The sequence below is a fragment of the Oncorhynchus mykiss genome, chromosome 3, assembly GCF_057628025.1.
Source record: "Oncorhynchus mykiss isolate SJ-2025 chromosome 3, ASM5762802v1, whole genome shotgun sequence".
Classification (NCBI taxonomy): Eukaryota; Metazoa; Chordata; class Actinopteri; order Salmoniformes; family Salmonidae; genus Oncorhynchus; species Oncorhynchus mykiss.
The window spans coordinates 32,607,823-32,626,056 of record NC_143024.1 but is presented as its reverse complement, the minus strand read 5'-3'; the positions used below and the strand labels follow the sequence as shown (position 1 = coordinate 32,626,056).

Sequence of the window (18,234 nt, the reverse complement as noted above, 5' to 3'; positions counted from 1 at the left end):
TAATTTTATAAACATTTAGATAATTTTAGACAGCTTTAACTCTGGGAAGGCAAATGTATGCACTGCACACACCATTGACAGTTAGTACACACACTGGGGAATCAATGATTTTAACTTATCAGTTGAGGGAAGATCAAAAACCATCAAGAATGCAGCCCTCGACGACAGCCAGAAGTTGTTCACTCCTGATCAGTGTGCTTTTACTCAGGCGCCATCTGGTGGCGTTGTATCAGCATCGCCAAGACCACTGGTTTAATCTTTGGCTGCTTTATGCTCATGCAGTGCACCTTTCATCTAGGCCAACTTTAGTACGTTCGAAACACAGGCATACATAGAATATTGGATATAAACTCAGCAAAAAAAAAAGACCTTTTTCAGGACCCTGTCTTTCAAAGATAATTTGTAAAAATCCAAATAACTTCACAGATCTTCATTGTAAAGGGTTTAAACAGTTTCCCATGCTTGTTCAATGAACCATAAACAATTAATGAGCATACACCTGTGGAATGGTCGTTAAGACACTAACAGCTTACAGATGTTAGGCAAATAAGGTCACAGTTATGAAAATTTAGGACACTAAAGAGGCCTTTCTACTGACTCTGAAAAACACCAAAAGAAAATTCCTAGGGTCCCTGCTCATCTGCGTGAACGTGCCTTAGGCATGCTACAAGGAGGTATGAGGACTGCAGATGTGGCCAGTACAATAAATTGCAATGTCTGTACTGTGAGGCGCCTAAGACAGAGCTACAGGAAGAGAGGCTGGACTGAGGGCTTGTAGGCCTGTTGTAAGGCAGGTCCTCACCAGACATCACCAGCAACGTCACCTATGGGCTCACACCCACCGTCGCTGGACCAGACAGGACTGGCAAAAAGTGCTCTTCACTGACGAGTCGCGGTTTTGTCTCACCAGGGGTGATGGTCGGATTTGCGTTTATCGTCGAAGGAATGAGCGTTACACCGAGGCCTGTACTCTGGAGCGGGACCGATTTGGAGGTGGAGGGTCCGTCATGGTCTGGGGCGGTGTGTCACAGCATCATCGGACCAAGCTTGTTGTCATTGCAGGCAATTTCAACACTGTGCGTTACAGGGAAGACATCCTCCTCCCCACACCAGATACTGACTGTTACTTTTGAGTTGACCCCCCCTTTGTTCAGGGACTCATTATTCAATTTGTTTGTCACATGTCTGTGGAACTTGTTGTTTATGTCTCAGTTGTTGAATCTTGTTATATTCATGCAAATATTTACACATGTTAAGTTTGCTGAAAATAAACGCAGTTGACAGTGAGAGGACGTTTCTTTTTTAGCTGAGTTTACTATCACAGTACAGTACAAAGGCTACAGTAATGCATAGTATATTGCATAGTTGTTACAAATGTGCAAAAACAAAGCCACACACAATCCCTTTTGTATTTAATTTAATTTAAAAAAAGTACAATGTCAGTTGTATATAACTGACTAACAACATAGCATTTCTGAATCTCCACTTCAAATGGCAATTTTTCAGTCTGCATCCTTTTTAATTTTCTTCATTTTAGTTTCATTTTCATCTGTTTCAACTCTGACCTGGGAGTGACGTTTCTTAGCTTTTGGCACTTTGGCCATATTCAGCAACTCCCTCATCTTCTTCAGAGACTCTGCAGCCGTTGGTTCCTCAGGTTCCCCCGTCTCAGTCCAGCTGCTGTTAGGGTGGCTGAGGAGGGAGGGGTGGAGAGCTGTCCCAAACACTTCCCCTAACTTCCTCTGAAAGCTGCCCCGTAGCTTGACAACCAACTCCTGGTCCTTTGAGATAATAAAAAATGCACATTCAATGTAATTTGCCTGGTATTTTTGTCTGTAAATTCTCAGGTAATTTGGTAGTTTAGCAAATGCTTTCAGGAGTGATTTTTTTACTATATAAATAACATTTTAGAAGATGTGACAACCTTTGAGTTCATCAACATGGTGTCGAAAAGGACCCAGACATCAGAGACAAATTCGGAGGGGGTACGGTAAGGGGGTGATCGATGTTGTAGCAGCCTTCCATGTATGGAGTCAAGACATATTGAATCTGAGGGGGGCTGAAGAGACAAAAGTATGAGAGCTCTCATTATAAATGTGCTAAATAATAGCAACAGATAAGATTATTTACAAATATCACTAATGCCATTGAGTTACAATAAGCCATTTTGGTTTTTAATATATATTTTCATACACACCTCAGCCGTGCTGCAAAGGATGTTTCTGTCATTCTCACACCTTAGAAAGAGTAGGAGATGCTCACATTTCTGTTAGCAAAGAAAATAACAAGATCTGGTTAATGCCAGCATTGAATCTAAGAAGTTACAGGTCCAAAAGTTCATTATAAATGCTATCCGACTCAGCAGGAGGATCCGAATTCAAATGCACAACGGGTGAATCTTACCCGCTGGTCTGCTAGGCTGAGGCACATAGTCCTGTGCCTGTCATCACTGTAGGGGTCTGTGGTGTCGGCCAGGTCCTGACAAAGTGAACACTTCCACTCCTCCCTACCAGAGAGGGAAACAGACAGCACACAGCTTTAACACAAGGAACTCAGACTAGCATATTCCCTCCATATCAACTCCACCAAACTGGAACTGTACACAGAAACTACTACTTTAAATCTTTATGGAGATTACCAGAAGGAAGGACCAATGGGTGGGATATGACAATCTTGGTGGTAGCCCCTCCCACACTCTACACAGAATAGCGAACCGCCAACAGTGTGACAGGCCGCACAGGTCACATACTGAAGCAGTGGGGGACTCTCTGGGGAGGATAGGGCCTTAGTCCAGAGGAGGCTGTCTGACTCTGGTGGTGTGATGTCATCGCCATGGGACTGCAACAATAGCGGAGGGGATAGATCATCATCATTATCTTGCTAAGCTAAAAAGGACAACGTAAAGTGCTTTATCACTAACCTTAACCCAGACTTTAAATCAAGAACAAACCATGTAGTGCAGCAATGTGCTTACCTGGTGTTCTTCTGCAATCTCTTGCAGAATAATCTCATCTTTGCTGGCCCCTTGGACAAGCAGGAACTGAGGAAGAGAGCATCCAGGAGTGGGGGTGGAGATGGGAAGCCGAAACATCAAGACCCTGGGTTGCCAGGACCTTGAGTTGTTAACATTGTTGCTATTGGTCAAGCTCGGTGGCTGGGTGGTGTTGGGTTGCCTGGTTGGCATTTCAGTGGCCACCACCGAACCTGTCCTGGTGGGGAGTGGAGAGGGTCCCTCCAGTAGCACTCTAATGCGTGTTGGCAGCTCAGTTCTCCAGTTATTCACACGCCGATGAAGTGACCTGATAGCCTTAGCATCCTCATGTTGTTGGTCATAAGCTATCTTTTTATTGTTGTGGGGGGCAGTATGGGTCCTACCCACAGAATAGGGTTTACTGTTAGGGTCCGTGTCAGTTTCTTCTTTGGGGTGGTGGGTGTGGGTTAAGACACTGTAAGAGAGATGATTAGAGGTCCTCTCAGTAGACAAAGTCCCTGTGAAAGGCAGATCTGAAGAAGTACTGTCCGAGCAGGCAGCTGCCTTTCTATCAGCCCAGGCTGATGGGACCTCCAACTCGATAGCACTGCCTGCCTCTGTGTCAGTCTCCAACTCAGTGACAGTAGAGGTGGGCTCGTTCTCCCTGGCCTGAGAGTTTGGGTCAGGGTCTGCCAGACCAGTAGGAGGCAGGCTTCTATCACAGGGGGAGTCTGCTAGGGCTTTCACCGGGAGGACAGGGATGGGGTTTACAGAGGGAGGCTGATGGAGGATCCACAGTAGCTGCGATTTTGGAAACTTCCTTTTCTGATGCTGAGCTACGGCTGCAGGAGAGGACGAGCCAGAAGGTGGGTGGCAGATATCTACAGGTGAGTATGAGTGGAACGTCCAGGACTTTCCATCCTTACCTCTCCGAGATCGTCCAGGTGGAGGAGTTGCTTTGAACATACCATAAAGTCTAGGTGTGGCCTCGATCAGTGGTTGGAGAGATGGGGAGGTTGGAGGCTGAACAGGGGATAGCTGGGCATGGTTGGTGGGGACCAACGGTGACTGGACATGAAGTTTAGGGACAAGTGATGGCTGGGCAGGGTTTGGTGGTAGACAGAATGGTGGATTATGTATATTCAGGGAGGGGTGAGATGGGGCTAGTGTAGATGGGCAGGGCTGGGGTGTCACAGGATGGCTCAATGGAAGGCTTGAAGGGGTGTGGACAGGCAGGGAGCGATAAGGAGGAGGCTCGCGGGAGGTGGAGGGCTGGGAAGTTGAGGGCTGACTGTGGGGGTTGGATGGGGCAGTGTAAGAGGGGCGTGGGGGCTGGAAGACAGGGTTAGGTGGAGGGGGAACAGAATGAATGGACATGTTAGGAGCAGTGGAAGAGGTCTGGCCAGAGGGAGCATTGGGTCTTTCTTGGTTTTCCAGGGGGTTGTCTTGACTAACATGTGATTGGGCAAAGGGAACAATATCACCCAAAAGTTTACCTGGAAAAAAGGAAGAAAAATAATACTATTGTAGGAGCGATGATATAAATGCGATGGTCACAACCAAACAGTCTCAAGCTTGTGTCCTGGGGTCCCCATTTCCAATGACAAAATTCATTGGGTTGATTTCGGCATGTTATTTTAACAACACTAAATGGGCAATACCGGACTACCACGTTATGTGGCAATCAATGCTAAAACCTTTTTTTCTTGATTTAATCTAAGAATTGTGTTAAGATCAAAGCCAGCACATTGTAGGGGAAGGGTACCATTGTTGATTAAGGGGACCTTAAGACTCATATGCTTGCTACAGGCCTTATAATAGCAGGTCTCACTATTATACTGTTGCTATGTGTCTGAACTCTGCCACTATACTTTGCATAAGCTATCTATATTAGTCATTGTGGTTAAGACCTAGCTGTTGCAAGAATGTGCCTGCAGGCTAGGAGAGACCGGAACTAGGTAAAGTAAACACTGTCTAGGTTGGCCATTTTGATCTCGTGCGACAGTGGAAAATGCTGATGACACTTAGAATTTAGAGAAGCTACTGTTCTAGGTATTTGCATTAAGGTAACCTCAACTCATTGGACATATACATTGACGTAGGTGATCACACCACCAGGGAGTGATCACAGGTATTTAATCAGGTGCGCCCTTTGCTTGGTCGCAGAACTTACTCTCAGACATACATGCTGTGTTTCCATTGTTAACTTCTGTCTGCAATTGCATTAATAAAGGTTTTATTGATTTACTTAAAGAAGATATTGTCTGACTGCTGATTTCACCAATAAGTCAATGATTGACAAGGAACAAGGAACCTACCCTGACAACAGCCTACATGAATAGGAGATTGAGTATCTTGACTTACCAAAGGAAGCTATTTGTTTCTTGAAGTCATCCGTAATCACCAACTGCAACTTAAGCATGGTCCCCGGGGGCTCAGTACTCTGAGTCAAGAGATGCTGTAACTGGGATCCAATCTGTGGAGTGAGAGGAGCATATGTGGATAGGGTTGCGCATGTGTGTTGATGTGGTAATGTTTGTGACGCAGGATTGGGATCAATTTGGAATTTCTGAATTTAATTCAATTTTGAACAATACATTTTAAATTGGCCACACCCCACAGAAAGCAACATTTGAATTTGAATTGAAGGAAGTAACATTTAATTAAAACTAGAGGTTGACGATTATGATTTTTCAACGCCGATACAGATAATTGGACGACCAAAAAATGCAGATAATGATTAAATTGGCCGATTTTTAAATAATTATTTGTAATAATGACAATTACAACAATACTGAATTAACCATTTTATTTTAACTTAATATAACACAGAAATAAAATCAATTTAGTCTCAAATAAATAATGAAACATGTTCAATTTGGTTTAAATAATGCAAAAACAGTGTTGGAGAAGAAAGTAAAAGTGCAATATGTGCCATGTAAAAAAGCTAACGTTTAAGTTCCTTGCTCAGAACATGAGACCATATGAAAGCACACATACCATTTCAAATATTAGTTTGATTATAACTCAAAGATGTAATTTTCTTTGTCATGAGATGTTAGATTATTCCCTTCCATACTGCAGTTTTTGACCTAATGCATTCTGGGAAATGTATTGTATCTAAAAACATTATAGAAAACCCACAACAGGATCTTAAAATATTTCCAGACCACTGTAATTATTTTAAATGGTTTTAGGAGAATGACATTTAAAAATTAAAATCTTCAACCTTATGCAACATGGTATTGGTAACCATACATTATGTCAAAAACATTTCTATGGTGATTTGCTGGAAAAAATAAGCCATTTGAATTTCATTGAATTTTATAGAATTAAATTCTATATCCTTCCTTTCATTCAAATCCAATTCAAATTCTGCTTCATGTGGGATGTGGCCACTTCAAGTTCAATTCAATCATTTAAATTAAAGAGAAATTCACAACTCAATTCAGAATGAAGTGTCTTTGGTGGAGATGGGGGATAAGGCACTCTGATATAAGCCAAAAGAAAAAAAAAGAAATGTGTGAGTAGCTTTGTACAGGCAGAACAAGTGGGTTTCTACCTGCCCTTTGTAGGAGAGCAGGGCAAAGAAGTCCTCCACATTCAGGGCTTTCTCAGCAAAGTCAGCAACATAGTCCTGCCTCTGCCCCAGTTTGTTTAGTGCACTCCGTCTCGTCTCGATCCCTGCCACCTCGGCATTACACATAGTCTGGGTGGACATGAGCAAGCATTTTATCGACTCTGCCTGAGAGCAAAATCACATGAACACACACTTTCTTTAGCTTTCATGGATTGTGTTAGTCTTGGATAGCTAAAATACCTCTATGTTGTTGTAGAGCGACGTGGCTCTCGATTTCAAGAGTTGAACAGTAGCAAAAAGCATTCTCTTCAAGCTCTCCCTCAGCTTTGACTTGAGTTGTGTTATGTCTAGCAATCTGCGAGTGGGAGAGAACATGTGGGTATTTCCACAAAATTAATGCCTTTTGTGTTCCTTTGATATATACAGTACCAGTCAAAAGTTTGGACACACATTCTAATTAAAGGGCTTTTCTTTATTTTTCCCATTTTCTACATTGTAGAATAATAGTGAAGACATCAAAACTATGAAATAACACATATGGAATCATATAGTAACCAAAAATGTGTTAAACAAATCAAAATATATTTTATATTTGAGATTCTTCAAAGTAGACACCCTTTGCCTTGATATGACAGCTTTGCACACTCTTGGCATTCTCTGAACCAGCTTCATGAGGTAGTCACCTGGAATGCATTTAAATTAAAAAGGTGTGCCTTTTTGAAAGTTAATTTGCGGAATTTCTTTTCTTATTAATGCGTTTGAGCCAATCAGTTGTGTTGTCACAAGGTAGGGTTGGTATACAGAAGATTGCCCTATTTGGTGAAAGACCAAGTCAAAATTATGTCAAGAAGAGCTCAAATAAGCAAAGAGAAACAACAGTCAACCATTATATTAAGACATTTAGGTCAGTCAACCCAGAAAATGTCAAGAACTTTTAAAGTATCTTCAAGTGCAGTTGCAAAAACCATCAAGCGCTATGATGAAACAGGGTCTCATGATGACCGCCACAGGAAAGGAAGACCCAGAGTTACCTCTGCTGCAGAAGATAAGTTCCTTAGAGTTACCAGCCTCAGAAATGTTAGCCCAAATAAATGCTTCACAGAGTTCAAGTAAGTGGCACATCTCAACATACAACTGTTCAGAGGAGACTGCGTGAATCAGGCCTTCATGGTCGAATTCCTGCAAAAAAAACACTACTAAAGGACACCAATAATAAGAAGTCTTGCTTGGGCCAAGAAACACAAGCAATGGGCATTAGACCGGTAGAAATCTGTCCTTTGGTCTGATGAGTCCAAATTTGAGATTTTTGGTTCCAACCGCCGTGTCTTTGTGAGACGCAGAGTAGTTGAACGGATGATGTTGGCATGTGTGGTTCCCAACGGGGAGCATGGAGGAGGAGAAGTGATGGTGTGGGGGTGACACTGTCAGTGATTTATTTAGAATTCAAGGTACACTTAACCAGCATGGCTACCACAGCATACGCCATCCCATCTGGTTTGTGCTTAGTGGGACTATCATTTGTTTTTCAACAGGACAATGACCAACACACCTCCAGGCTGTGTAAAGGCGATTTGACCAAGGAGAGTGATGGAGTGCTGCATCAGATGCCCTGGCCTCCACAGTCACCAGACCTCAACCCAATTGAGATGGTTTGGGATGAGTTGGATCGCAGAGTGAAGGAAAAGCAGCCAACAAGTGCTCAGCATGTGAGAACTCCTTCAAGACTGTTGGAAAAGCATTTCAGGTGAAACTGGTTGAGAGAATGCCAAGAGTTTGCAAATCTGTCATCAAGGCAAAGGGTGGCAACTTCGAAGAATCTAAATATAAAACATATTTTGATTTGTTTAACACTTTTTTGGTTACTATGTAATGTGTTATTTCATAGTTTTGATGTCTTCACTATTATTCTACAATGTATAAAAGTGTAAAAATAAAACAAAACCTTGAATGAGTAGGTGTCCAAATGTTCGACTGCTACTGTAAGTAGCCAAAAACCTGTTATATTAAATGAAGTGCCCTTTAATATAGACCACAAGTTGAATTAAATAAATCATATTTTCATTATGAATAAAGACTTGCCAAAGTACCAAAATTCTGCATATTGACGTGAACACTCTGTGAACACTCTGTGAACACTCTGTGAACACTCTGTGAACACTCTGTGAACACACTGAATTCTAGGAAGATTTGAACCTATTTAACTCCAAAATGGCTCATAGTTCTCACCATCATTGTAAAGCCCTAGTTATTTTGTTGCCTTGACAAAGTCATTTCTGAAGATTATTATTGATTTCATGTCATTAGAGATTAATTTACGTCTGTCCCTCATTTTAAGGTCATCCATGTTACTGTACTCTCGTTTTAAAATAGAGAAACAATTCATATTTACATATATTTTTTTAAAGAAACATTGAACATGTAATTGTCAAATTATAGTGTAAAAGCAGGTGAGCTGGTTTTACTATTTTTGGCCATTTTCTGGTGTTTTGTGATGGAAAACTGAGTGGGACGAGCATAACACGTCAATCTGTTACCCATGGATAGACAGGCTAGAAATGTTTTAATTTCAACAACAAAAAATTCAGCTTGCATTCAATTGCCCCTCCCTGTTGCACACAACAGGCTTCCATTCCTCCGTCACAATTGGATTTATGATGAAATCCTCAAACCTGTTATTTATTTGAAACTTAATAGGCACTTACTATAGTCATATTCCTTTATTTAACCTCTTGAGTTGGGAAAACTTGTTTTTTTTATGAAGTTTTTATGACCGAACAGTAAAATTAGGTAAAAATCAAACTTTTTTTGATCAAGTTACACTTCTCAAAAGGCACCGAATTGGTGGAACGTCCCATGTAATAAAATGTCTAGAGGATCATCCACATCAAAGCTTGTTCAATTTAAGCTACATTTCATGACATCTATTGTCTAGATTCCGCTAAAAACATTGCCTCAATCCAAAATTTGTGGGTAGGATATAGCACTTTTGTCTAGGTATTGAAGGCATGGACCCGGAGGTAAACCCTAACCCTAAACAACCATATAATTGAATACACCTGCACAGATGCTCGATCTTAGCTGTATTTGCTTACACTGACAGCTTGAATATGCAGCTGCAGTCTTTAGAAACTAACCAAAAACATCCTACTATATTCAGCTGAAGGTTTCTGTTCCAACTAAGATGCAGAGGACGCAGTTTTAAACAATACAGCAGATAGAAGATGTACTTCTGTGACATGAAGTTCATGCCCTGTGACAAGAAACTCCTGTTCCAATATTGTACTTTCATTCCAATGTAATTGACTAGTTATTACCTGCCGTCCATGTCCAGGAGGCTCTGCTTCACTGCAACTCTCTGCTGCCTCACTTTCTGCACCAGGGACTGAAGCTGCTCTTTCTGGCTGACCATCGCCTCATGGAGGAACTGGAAACTGCATGGGAATAGAAGAGGAGACTCAGGAGAACAGGAGAAGAGACTTCGGCACTGTTCAAATGCTTAAAGAATCCACCTTGTCCTCCTCTCTTCCTTGAAGTAATCAAGTGACTTTACCTTATTTTTTACCTATCGAATTGTGTTTTAGTGATTACTTCCAAGGTAGGTAAGGATGATTCTTCTACAGTATTTGAACTTTCCATGATACTGTGACTATATTTACAATATGCAAGGAAACTTACCTGTGGTTCCTGTGATCCATTAGTTGGCAGTCTCGACAGGTCAGCTGATCGCAGGTCAAACAGAAGAGTTTGATTGGCTCATGTTTGTGTGTGGGACAAAACACTGTGGGAGCGGAGACTCCTGCGGGGGAATACAAAAATATGATACAATCTAGTATATGAACATCCTATGTCAGTGTCCTGCTATTATCAACAAGTGTTTGATGGCCGTGTCTGGCTCAGTCGACCTCTAAGTCAATGTTTGGGAGGCCCATGTTTTTTTTGTGTGTGCGTGCGTATGTGCGTGTGTAGTGACCAGATAATAAAATATAACTTGAATATTACAAGGTGTTTGCATAAGATGGTATGATGTTTGAAAAAATATTTGAGCAGAAAAGATGTCTGTGGATAAATTAATCAAATTCTACATGAGTAGAAGTCTCTGAAAAGAATAGCCGTAGTGCTCAATAGTATGGTATTGAGGGTATATAGGGCAGACCTGTTGGGGGTTGGAGCCGGATAGTGTGGTCCTTCGTCACCTTCACTCTCCTGTGTGCAGATACACACTCCGAACACAGCGCCTCTCCACACTCCACACACCAGCCACTCGCCACGAACCCCTCACAACAGGTACACTGCAGTCACAGACGTGATGATGGAATACACCAAATTTATAAAGGCATTCACAGGCTATGGGAACAGCACTATCATTGACTGAGTTAATATTATTGATGGAGTTATTCATATTAACACCCAAAGTGTCTCACCTGGACATTACCAGTCCAGAGATCGTTGGAAGAGTTCTTAATAAAGAGATTATCTTTGACTTCCAGAATATTAAATGGCATGTCACAGGACGGACACGCTGGAGAGATAGAGAGATCTGGAGAGAGAGAGAAGTAGACCATTTTTGTAATGCTTCCCTTCTCAATGTTTCCTGTCTAAAACACTGTGATTGTCTTGTGGGAGTCTCGGAATAGTCTTTGGCCTCTCCCCTAGATAACGATACTGTGACTTTGGAATTATAAGGTTCTATCTGCCAAAAGTCTAGTTATGAGATATTGAGCATTCTCATATGTGGATCTGGGTTGAGTAAAAAGGTTCTGATACTGAATCATAAGATTAATTTAATTTCAAAAGAAAAGTAAAGCCATTTAATCGTTAAATGAAGAGTATCCCCTCCATCCTCCAAACCACAAAATGACAAATACACCATGGAGAACTAGCAGCATGGCTAAAGCTTAGCTCTGGATGAGTAAACTGATATATTTGTCTTGTCTTCGATGCCCAGAGCAAGCAAACTACTTAGTAGTTATCCATGAAATCTGGTAAGTTTGTATTTTCAGTTAAATTCTCCTTCAATATCTATATAGAACAAGATAATAAATAAAAAATGCAGGGATGCCTCTCCAATGGGCATTTAACATGCTCCAAGGTACCTGTATTTAATTATTTTTGCCATAAAGAGCAGAAGTGGTGGCCAGGAATTATTCAACAAAAGTGCTGAAAAAAAACTAAATACAAAAGAGCGTCAGAACCCATGATATGAATAATCAAGGACATGGAACTATTAGTTTGATCAAAATGTATAGTTTTGAGATAGGGAGAGTCCCAGATCTCAGAACTGTTTCGTTATGTCTTCCTCTTTAACGACATCACTTTACATCCATTTTTTATTGGAAATGCAGAATTGTGATTGAATTGCAAATATAACCTTATAAAACCAAGTTCAAAGCAAAACTGTTTGTGAAGATAAAACGTCCTATTTTTCCCTGTCGTAAATTGTGAAGAACATCTAAAGAACAACTCTGTGAAGGACACCATCTAAAGTCAAGAGGAACTCTAACTGGCTATGTGAATAACTAGTTTTTTACCAAAATGTCAGATAGAACATTCCTTATTCCAAAAGCTCGATACAGTAAATTCACCAAACCCAGTTGTGTTCAACAAAAGTGCTTCATACCTTTCTGCAACCCTGGATTGACTGGGGGCAGGCATGCTTGACAAATAGAGTGCAAACAGGGTAGAAGTTGGGGATATCGCCCATGGTTTAAAGTTAACCCACAGAGGACACAATTTCCATATGTTCCTGATTCTTTCACTACGTTCGGCCCAAACGGAAAGCCACCTCCGCTTTGCCCGCCATTGTTCATCTGTGTGGAAGAGTCATTCCGGGATAAATATTTTTTTATGAGAGAAAAACGAGCCTTGCATTACTAATCATAATGTATACATATTTAAGGCGAGACGTACCTCTATTGACGATCGTTCGCACGCAAATGAGGATAAAAACCGTTCAAATGTTTTTGTATTTACCTTGCGCAGGTTCTAAACCAGCGCAAGGTTACTCCGGATATTCTTTCACTGAAAAAAAATCTGGAACGGAAGAAGTTTGAGCATAGTCAAAGATAGTCCAGCTAGCCAGAAACTGCTTCTCCCGATCACGACGGTTGCAGTCGGCGAGGTCCATTGCGACGTTGGCTAGCTAAACTCATGCGCAGAATCACGTCATCTGGTCTAACCGTGATCTTGCGCCGAACTGCGCATGTGCATGCCAGCTGGCACTGGTTCCACATAAATTAGTTTTTGACGAAAATGTGACAGTTTGACACTTTCACGAGGTTGGAGTTATAACATGTTCAACTACTTAAGACATTAACTCAAATTTAGGTGTGCCTTTAGATTTCGAGAAAATTAACAGCTAATGAAGAATGTTTTACTTCTCTCATTGGACGTTCGAAGGTGCATCAGACAGTGCAAGCGACTGCCGACTGACATCATAAATAAATAACATAAATAACTACTCTTTATTATTTGTAGATCAGTCAATTTACCCACGATACGTTACAGTTTTGATCATATTGAGCAAGGCCATTGACTTCTCGAACCCAAAGTCCAGGCCTAGTCTGCTTGGTCTGTTTGGCAAACGTTCCTTGAAGTCTCGCAATGTTGCACCTCTGTGTTTAGAAACTCTCTGGTTCGGGTGTTTTTGAGCGATACATTGCCGCATAATCACAGATCTAGGATCAGAATACTCTACCTCTAATTCTGACATTATCTCTAGGAATGGTATATTATCAGATCCAGAGTCAGTAGGTGGAGTCAGACCTACATAAAGGAGTAGACTGTATAGTGTTGTGTATTCTAGTGTTGGTAGCTTCCATGATATAAGCACAAACATGTAACAAAATTATAAGTTTTATTCAACAAGTAATACAATTATCATGAACATAACACGCATACTATGTTTCATTTCTAGTCATTTTAGCATTAGACATGTTGGTTTTAATAAGTGTGACAACAATGTAAATAATGAAAACATAAATAGCATGCTATTATCCATAAGAACTGACATAACAATGCAGTTGAAATAATAATGTTGGGTAATTGCCGATGGAATAGAAGACTATAAAGTAAACCTTTCATTTAACCATCGAATAGGCCTACAACTTTATTAACCCCCTCTATGGCAGACACATAACAACTAGATGTGAACAGCCAGGGAGGAGGAGTTAGGGAGTTAGAATACTAGGTTGGGGTGGTTGGGAGGGGCCCATGTTAAAGTGTGATTTTCTGGGTGGTGTAAACTGTTCCCTAGGTGGTAGGTTTGACCAGCTCCTCACTGTAGAACGCAGTTACACTTGATTGTCTTCTCCTGGCTCCTCTGTCCGTATTGAATGGTGGCCAGTGTCTGGACTAAGTTCCAAAAGTTCTCAAAGGAGACCCCCTTTCCATCCTTCACTCCAATCTGCTGGAGCAGCTGGCTCAAGCCTTGTTCATCTCCTGCTGTCTATTAGAAAGGTTAGAGTTATAAAGTCCAAAAGTTATGGGTGGAGTTAGAAAGTTGGCTGTCAGAACTATTACAATATAAAAGTACTTTTAATCCGTCTGGCTGCATATTTCAAGACATGGAATATGAGGGTGCAGTGGGATACCCAATGGGTTGGACGATACTTTCATCATCAATCATCTTGAAAAAATGTACACTTAAACTGTAAATCAACCAATCCTTTGTCGTTAACACAATGTTGAAAGTTTGTGGGTGGCAGAGAAACAAAATGGTACAGTTTGAGGCCATGTGGCAGGGAGTGATGCAGGCGGCTGGAGATCGGGGTGTGAGCATGTGGGTCTGGGCAGGTGTGATGTAGTTGATGTTTGTGTGATGTTGTCGTTTGTATGTGTATGTTATGTTTCAAAAATATATATATTTTGAAAAAAAAGGGTTGAAAAATCAACATAATTTACAGTCCATATTTAAAGAGAGCCATCCAAACAGCTCTTATTGAACACTACCCCACCCCATCAATTCACCCTCCATGAATCAGTAATGGCTGGATAGATGTAAGAGTGTTGAACTACAGTTTAACTACAGTAGGTGGAGCCACAACCTAATTCCAATCCTCTCAGATCCACAAGGGGGAGGCAACACACAGCCAGATGGGAGAGAATAGACTGCTAAGGGATCATTTTGGGATTGCACTTCTATTTGTTCACAGAGGTTGCCATGGAAGGGAAGAATCTATCATGCAAAATGAGGGACCTCTCCCTGGCCTAATACTTAAACTGAATTCTTCCTTCATCCTTTCCTTGGGATAAAACATGTATATAACATGGCTGGACAGGTTAAAACCAGGGTTAAACTACACAGATTTCCTGAATTTACTGATGTCAGATCAGTGATTACCGCAAGGAAGGAAGGAACAAATTGGAAATATTGGAACAGAGTTGTACTTTACTGTGTGGGATCATATTACCTTGTCAAGGGTGGGTAGCTGTGTGGAGACCAGGGTTTGGAACTCCTCTGTGGTTAGTGTGGGGGCATTGTTGGCTGCAGCACCATGGAACTGACTTACCAGGGTGTTCAATGCCAACTCCAGATCTGAGTACTTGTGGTGTGTGAGAGAAAATAACACATAAAGATTAAGAGCAGATTTGAAGGGAGAATCCAATGTTTTAATAGTGTATGACAAATAAATTGTACTATGCATAACACAACATAATCATGAGTGTAAGTTACTCATTTGCAATCACATTATGATCCGTTTCCTGCACAGTGCACACCTGGTAGTAAAGAATATATGCGTCACACACACTACTGTTAGGCTAATGTTTACCCAAGAACAATACGACAATGTGTTAAGCCTCAGGGCTAGTCATGAACATTGTTTAAGGCTTGTCGCTTGACACACCCTTATGATAAAATGTATTTTGAAGCATTTGAATGGAATTCCAATTGTGATTAATGAAACCGCTATTACACAGCAGACAGATTGTGACATTTCCTAATTTATTTGATATTTCAGCAAATGTTGATTTACCTGACACAATATCGGCATCATCAAGGGATTTTTTTTTATTGCAGAATCTCAGATTCAGAACGAATTGCTGCAATTCCAAAATTCAATTGAGGGTGGATTGTATTGGATTCTGAAGTGTTTAACTTGTTAACATATACACTGAGTGTACAAAACATTAGGAACATGTGCACTTTCCATGAGACTGACCAGGTGAAAGCTATGGTCCGATATTGATGTCACCTGTTAAAACATCTTAAGGATCGGACCCTTTTTTTAATTTTCGCCTAAAATGACATAGCCAAATCGAACTGCCTGTTGCGCAGGACCTGAAGCAAGGATATGCATATTTTTGATACCTTTTAAAAGAAAACATTTTGAAGTTTGTGGAAATGTGAAATGAATGTAGGAGAATATAACACATTAGATCTGGTCAAAGATAATACAAAAATAAATGTTATTTTTAAATTACATTTTATCGTCTTTGAAATGCAAGAGAAAAGCCAATGTATTATTCCAGTTTAGGTGCAATTTAGATTGCGCAAAGTTTTAGACTGATCCAATGAACTATTTAATTACTGTAAAAAAATGTATCAAGTATGCCCAAATGTGCCTAATTGGTTTATTAATACATAGCTGTGCACTCTCCTCAAACAATAGCATGGTATTATTTCACTGTAATAGCTCATGTAAATTGGACAGTGCAGTTAGATTAACAATAATTTAAGCTTTCTGCCCATATCTGATATGTCTATGTCCTGGGAAATGTTATTGTTACTTACAACCTCATGCTAATCACATTGCCGCACGTTAGCTCAACCATCCCGGCGGGGGGGACACACCGATCCTGTAGAGGTTTTAAATCTACTTTAATTAGTGTATATGAAAGGGAGGAGACAGGTTAAAGAAGGATTTTAAAGCCTTGAGACATTGATTGTGTATGTGTGCCATTTAGAGGGTGAATAGGCAATTCAAAATATTTAAGTGCCTTCCAGCAGCAGGGTATGTAGTAGGTGACATGCGTACAGGTTTGAGTGTGCCAAGAACTACAATGCTGCTGGGTTTTTCACACTCAAGTTTCCCGTGTGCATCAAGAATGATCCACCAAACAAAAGGACATCCAGCGAACTTGACACAACTGTGGGAAGAATTGGAGTCAGTAAGGGCCAGCATCCCTGTGGAATGCTTTCGACAGTGTAGAGCCCATGCCCCGATTAATTGAGGCTTTTCTGAGGGCAAAAGGGGATGCTCCTAATGTTTTGTACACTTGGTGTGTATTTCAGTAGCACTTTATTAAACTAGTGATTGACTGACTGATTCATTCATTGATTCATTCATTCTCTAATATAACAATCCCACTCAAGCGTTGTAGAACCCCGTCAGTCTGCAATGGCAGCTCTCACAGATTTACCTTCTGGGTGTTGGCCAAAACTGCAGAACGTTACTCCTATTAATCTCGGGTAGCCTTTTGCCATACATTGTATATCCATGCGCTGAACTTTGGGCTCATTAAATCCCACTGTACTGCACCTATTCTAGGTGTGTGGCGTCTACTTATACTATCAAGGGTGGCTGGAAACCAATTTTCAATGCAATAAATTATTATTCAAATAGCCAAGCAAAATGATAGACTTTCCTCCTTAACAAAAAAGCGCATCGAAACTGTGCATGCAATGGACTCCATTCCAACGTTTCCGTAGGAAGGAATGCGTTAACCTGATTGATTCCCCGTGCTTTCTATTACTCTGCACCGACAGTCGAGGCACAGGGCATTCAACTGCTCCACAATAACTGGCACCCAGATTGCGCATTCCGTGTCAAAATGAAATCCACAAGGCCAGTGAGCATAATGTAGGCTCATGATATACTCTGGTTAAATCCCAAAATTGGTTTCGATTTGTTGCGTCCTAACATGTTAGCACTTTATCGTACATCATGCGCTGATGTCAGGAGAATATAACACAATAGTCTTATAGGTGAGAGCCGGCGCCCTAGTTTATAACTTGATGACAGTCTCCTGTGCGTTTGAATCACAAATTATGGATATCAAAGTAATAAACAGATAATGAATTACTTAAATATTATTAATGGCAAGAAAATAACTCTTACAAGGTGATATATCATACCTTCGTCGCCATCGAGTCCGTTTTGGTCTGTCCAGTCAAGAGGAAACGGACTAAACTTTTCTTGTCAGCGTTCCATTGCCATCCTGGCTGGAATCTCGTATCCTCCCACAAAAAAAACTTGATTCCACCCTCGCATCAGACAAGGAATGGGGAGGAGAAAGACCGAAATTTAACACTGGGCCTGTATAACGGACTGAGGGTGGAAACATGAGACGTGTGTGTGTGTGAGTTGATATTCAGTTTACTTATTTATTGTACTTTTTTAATTCCAACTTTGTCGGCGTTTACAACTCCATTTACAAAGTCATAGTGTCCTTATCTGTTTCCAACTTTCCACAGAGACATATAAATATGAATATCACAAAACAGTCTTTGACTAACATCATAAAATGTAAATCTTAAATAATGTATTCATTCTCTTAAAATGGTCCTAACATGGTTCATCCACAATCCATGACATCAGCTTGTACTATTCATCCTTTAAAAAAAAACTAAAACCCATTGACCCTATAGCATCTAAGGTTATCATCAGTTTGATTATAAATGAAGCGCTGGAGTGCAGGTGATTCATGCAGTGCATTCCACTGGCACTAAAGCATAAATGGGGGC

The 18,234-nt window shown here is 40.8% G+C and overlaps 2 protein-coding genes across 5 annotated transcripts; both read right to left on the bottom strand.

The window, feature by feature from the left end:
* Nucleotides 1-1,403: 1,403 nt before the first annotated feature.
* On the bottom strand, nt 1,404-13,190 carry trim33l (tripartite motif containing 33, like). Of its 3 annotated transcripts, XM_021593181.3 has the most exons (15): nt 12,459-13,190; nt 12,169-12,358; nt 10,973-11,088; nt 10,705-10,840; nt 10,227-10,347; nt 9,866-9,982; nt 6,792-6,906; nt 6,534-6,680; nt 5,336-5,447; nt 2,975-4,467; nt 2,639-2,838; nt 2,404-2,506; nt 2,198-2,266; nt 1,925-2,059; nt 1,404-1,781 (listed from the first exon to the last, which is right to left on the bottom strand). In XM_021593181.3, the coding sequence occupies exons 2-15, from the start codon at nt 12,356-12,358 to the stop codon at nt 1,503-1,505; spliced, it is 3,333 nt and encodes a 1,110-aa protein (XP_021448856.3). In that variant the 5' UTR covers nt 12,459-13,190; the 3' UTR covers nt 1,404-1,502. The 3 variants fall into 3 exon arrangements, with proteins under 3 accessions (XP_021448856.3, XP_090084623.1, XP_090084630.1); XM_090228497.1 differs by having other exon boundaries at nt 12,169-12,494; XM_090228504.1 differs by lacking the exons at nt 6,534-6,680; nt 6,792-6,906 and having other exon boundaries at nt 12,459-12,710.
* Nucleotides 13,191-13,387: 197 nt separating this feature from the next.
* s100v1 (S100 calcium binding protein V1) lies at nt 13,388-17,847 on the bottom strand. 2 transcript variants are annotated; one of them, XM_021593175.3, is made up of 3 exons: nt 17,626-17,847; nt 14,960-15,091; nt 13,388-13,995 (listed from the first exon to the last, which is right to left on the bottom strand). In XM_021593175.3, exons 1-3 carry the CDS (start codon nt 17,635-17,637, stop codon nt 13,825-13,827), a joined length of 315 nt encoding a protein of 104 aa, XP_021448850.1. In that variant the 5' UTR covers nt 17,638-17,847; the 3' UTR covers nt 13,388-13,824. The 2 variants fall into 2 exon arrangements, with proteins under 2 accessions (XP_021448850.1, XP_021448844.1); XM_021593169.3 differs by having other exon boundaries at nt 17,609-17,723.
* Nucleotides 17,848-18,234: the final 387 nt, after the last annotated feature.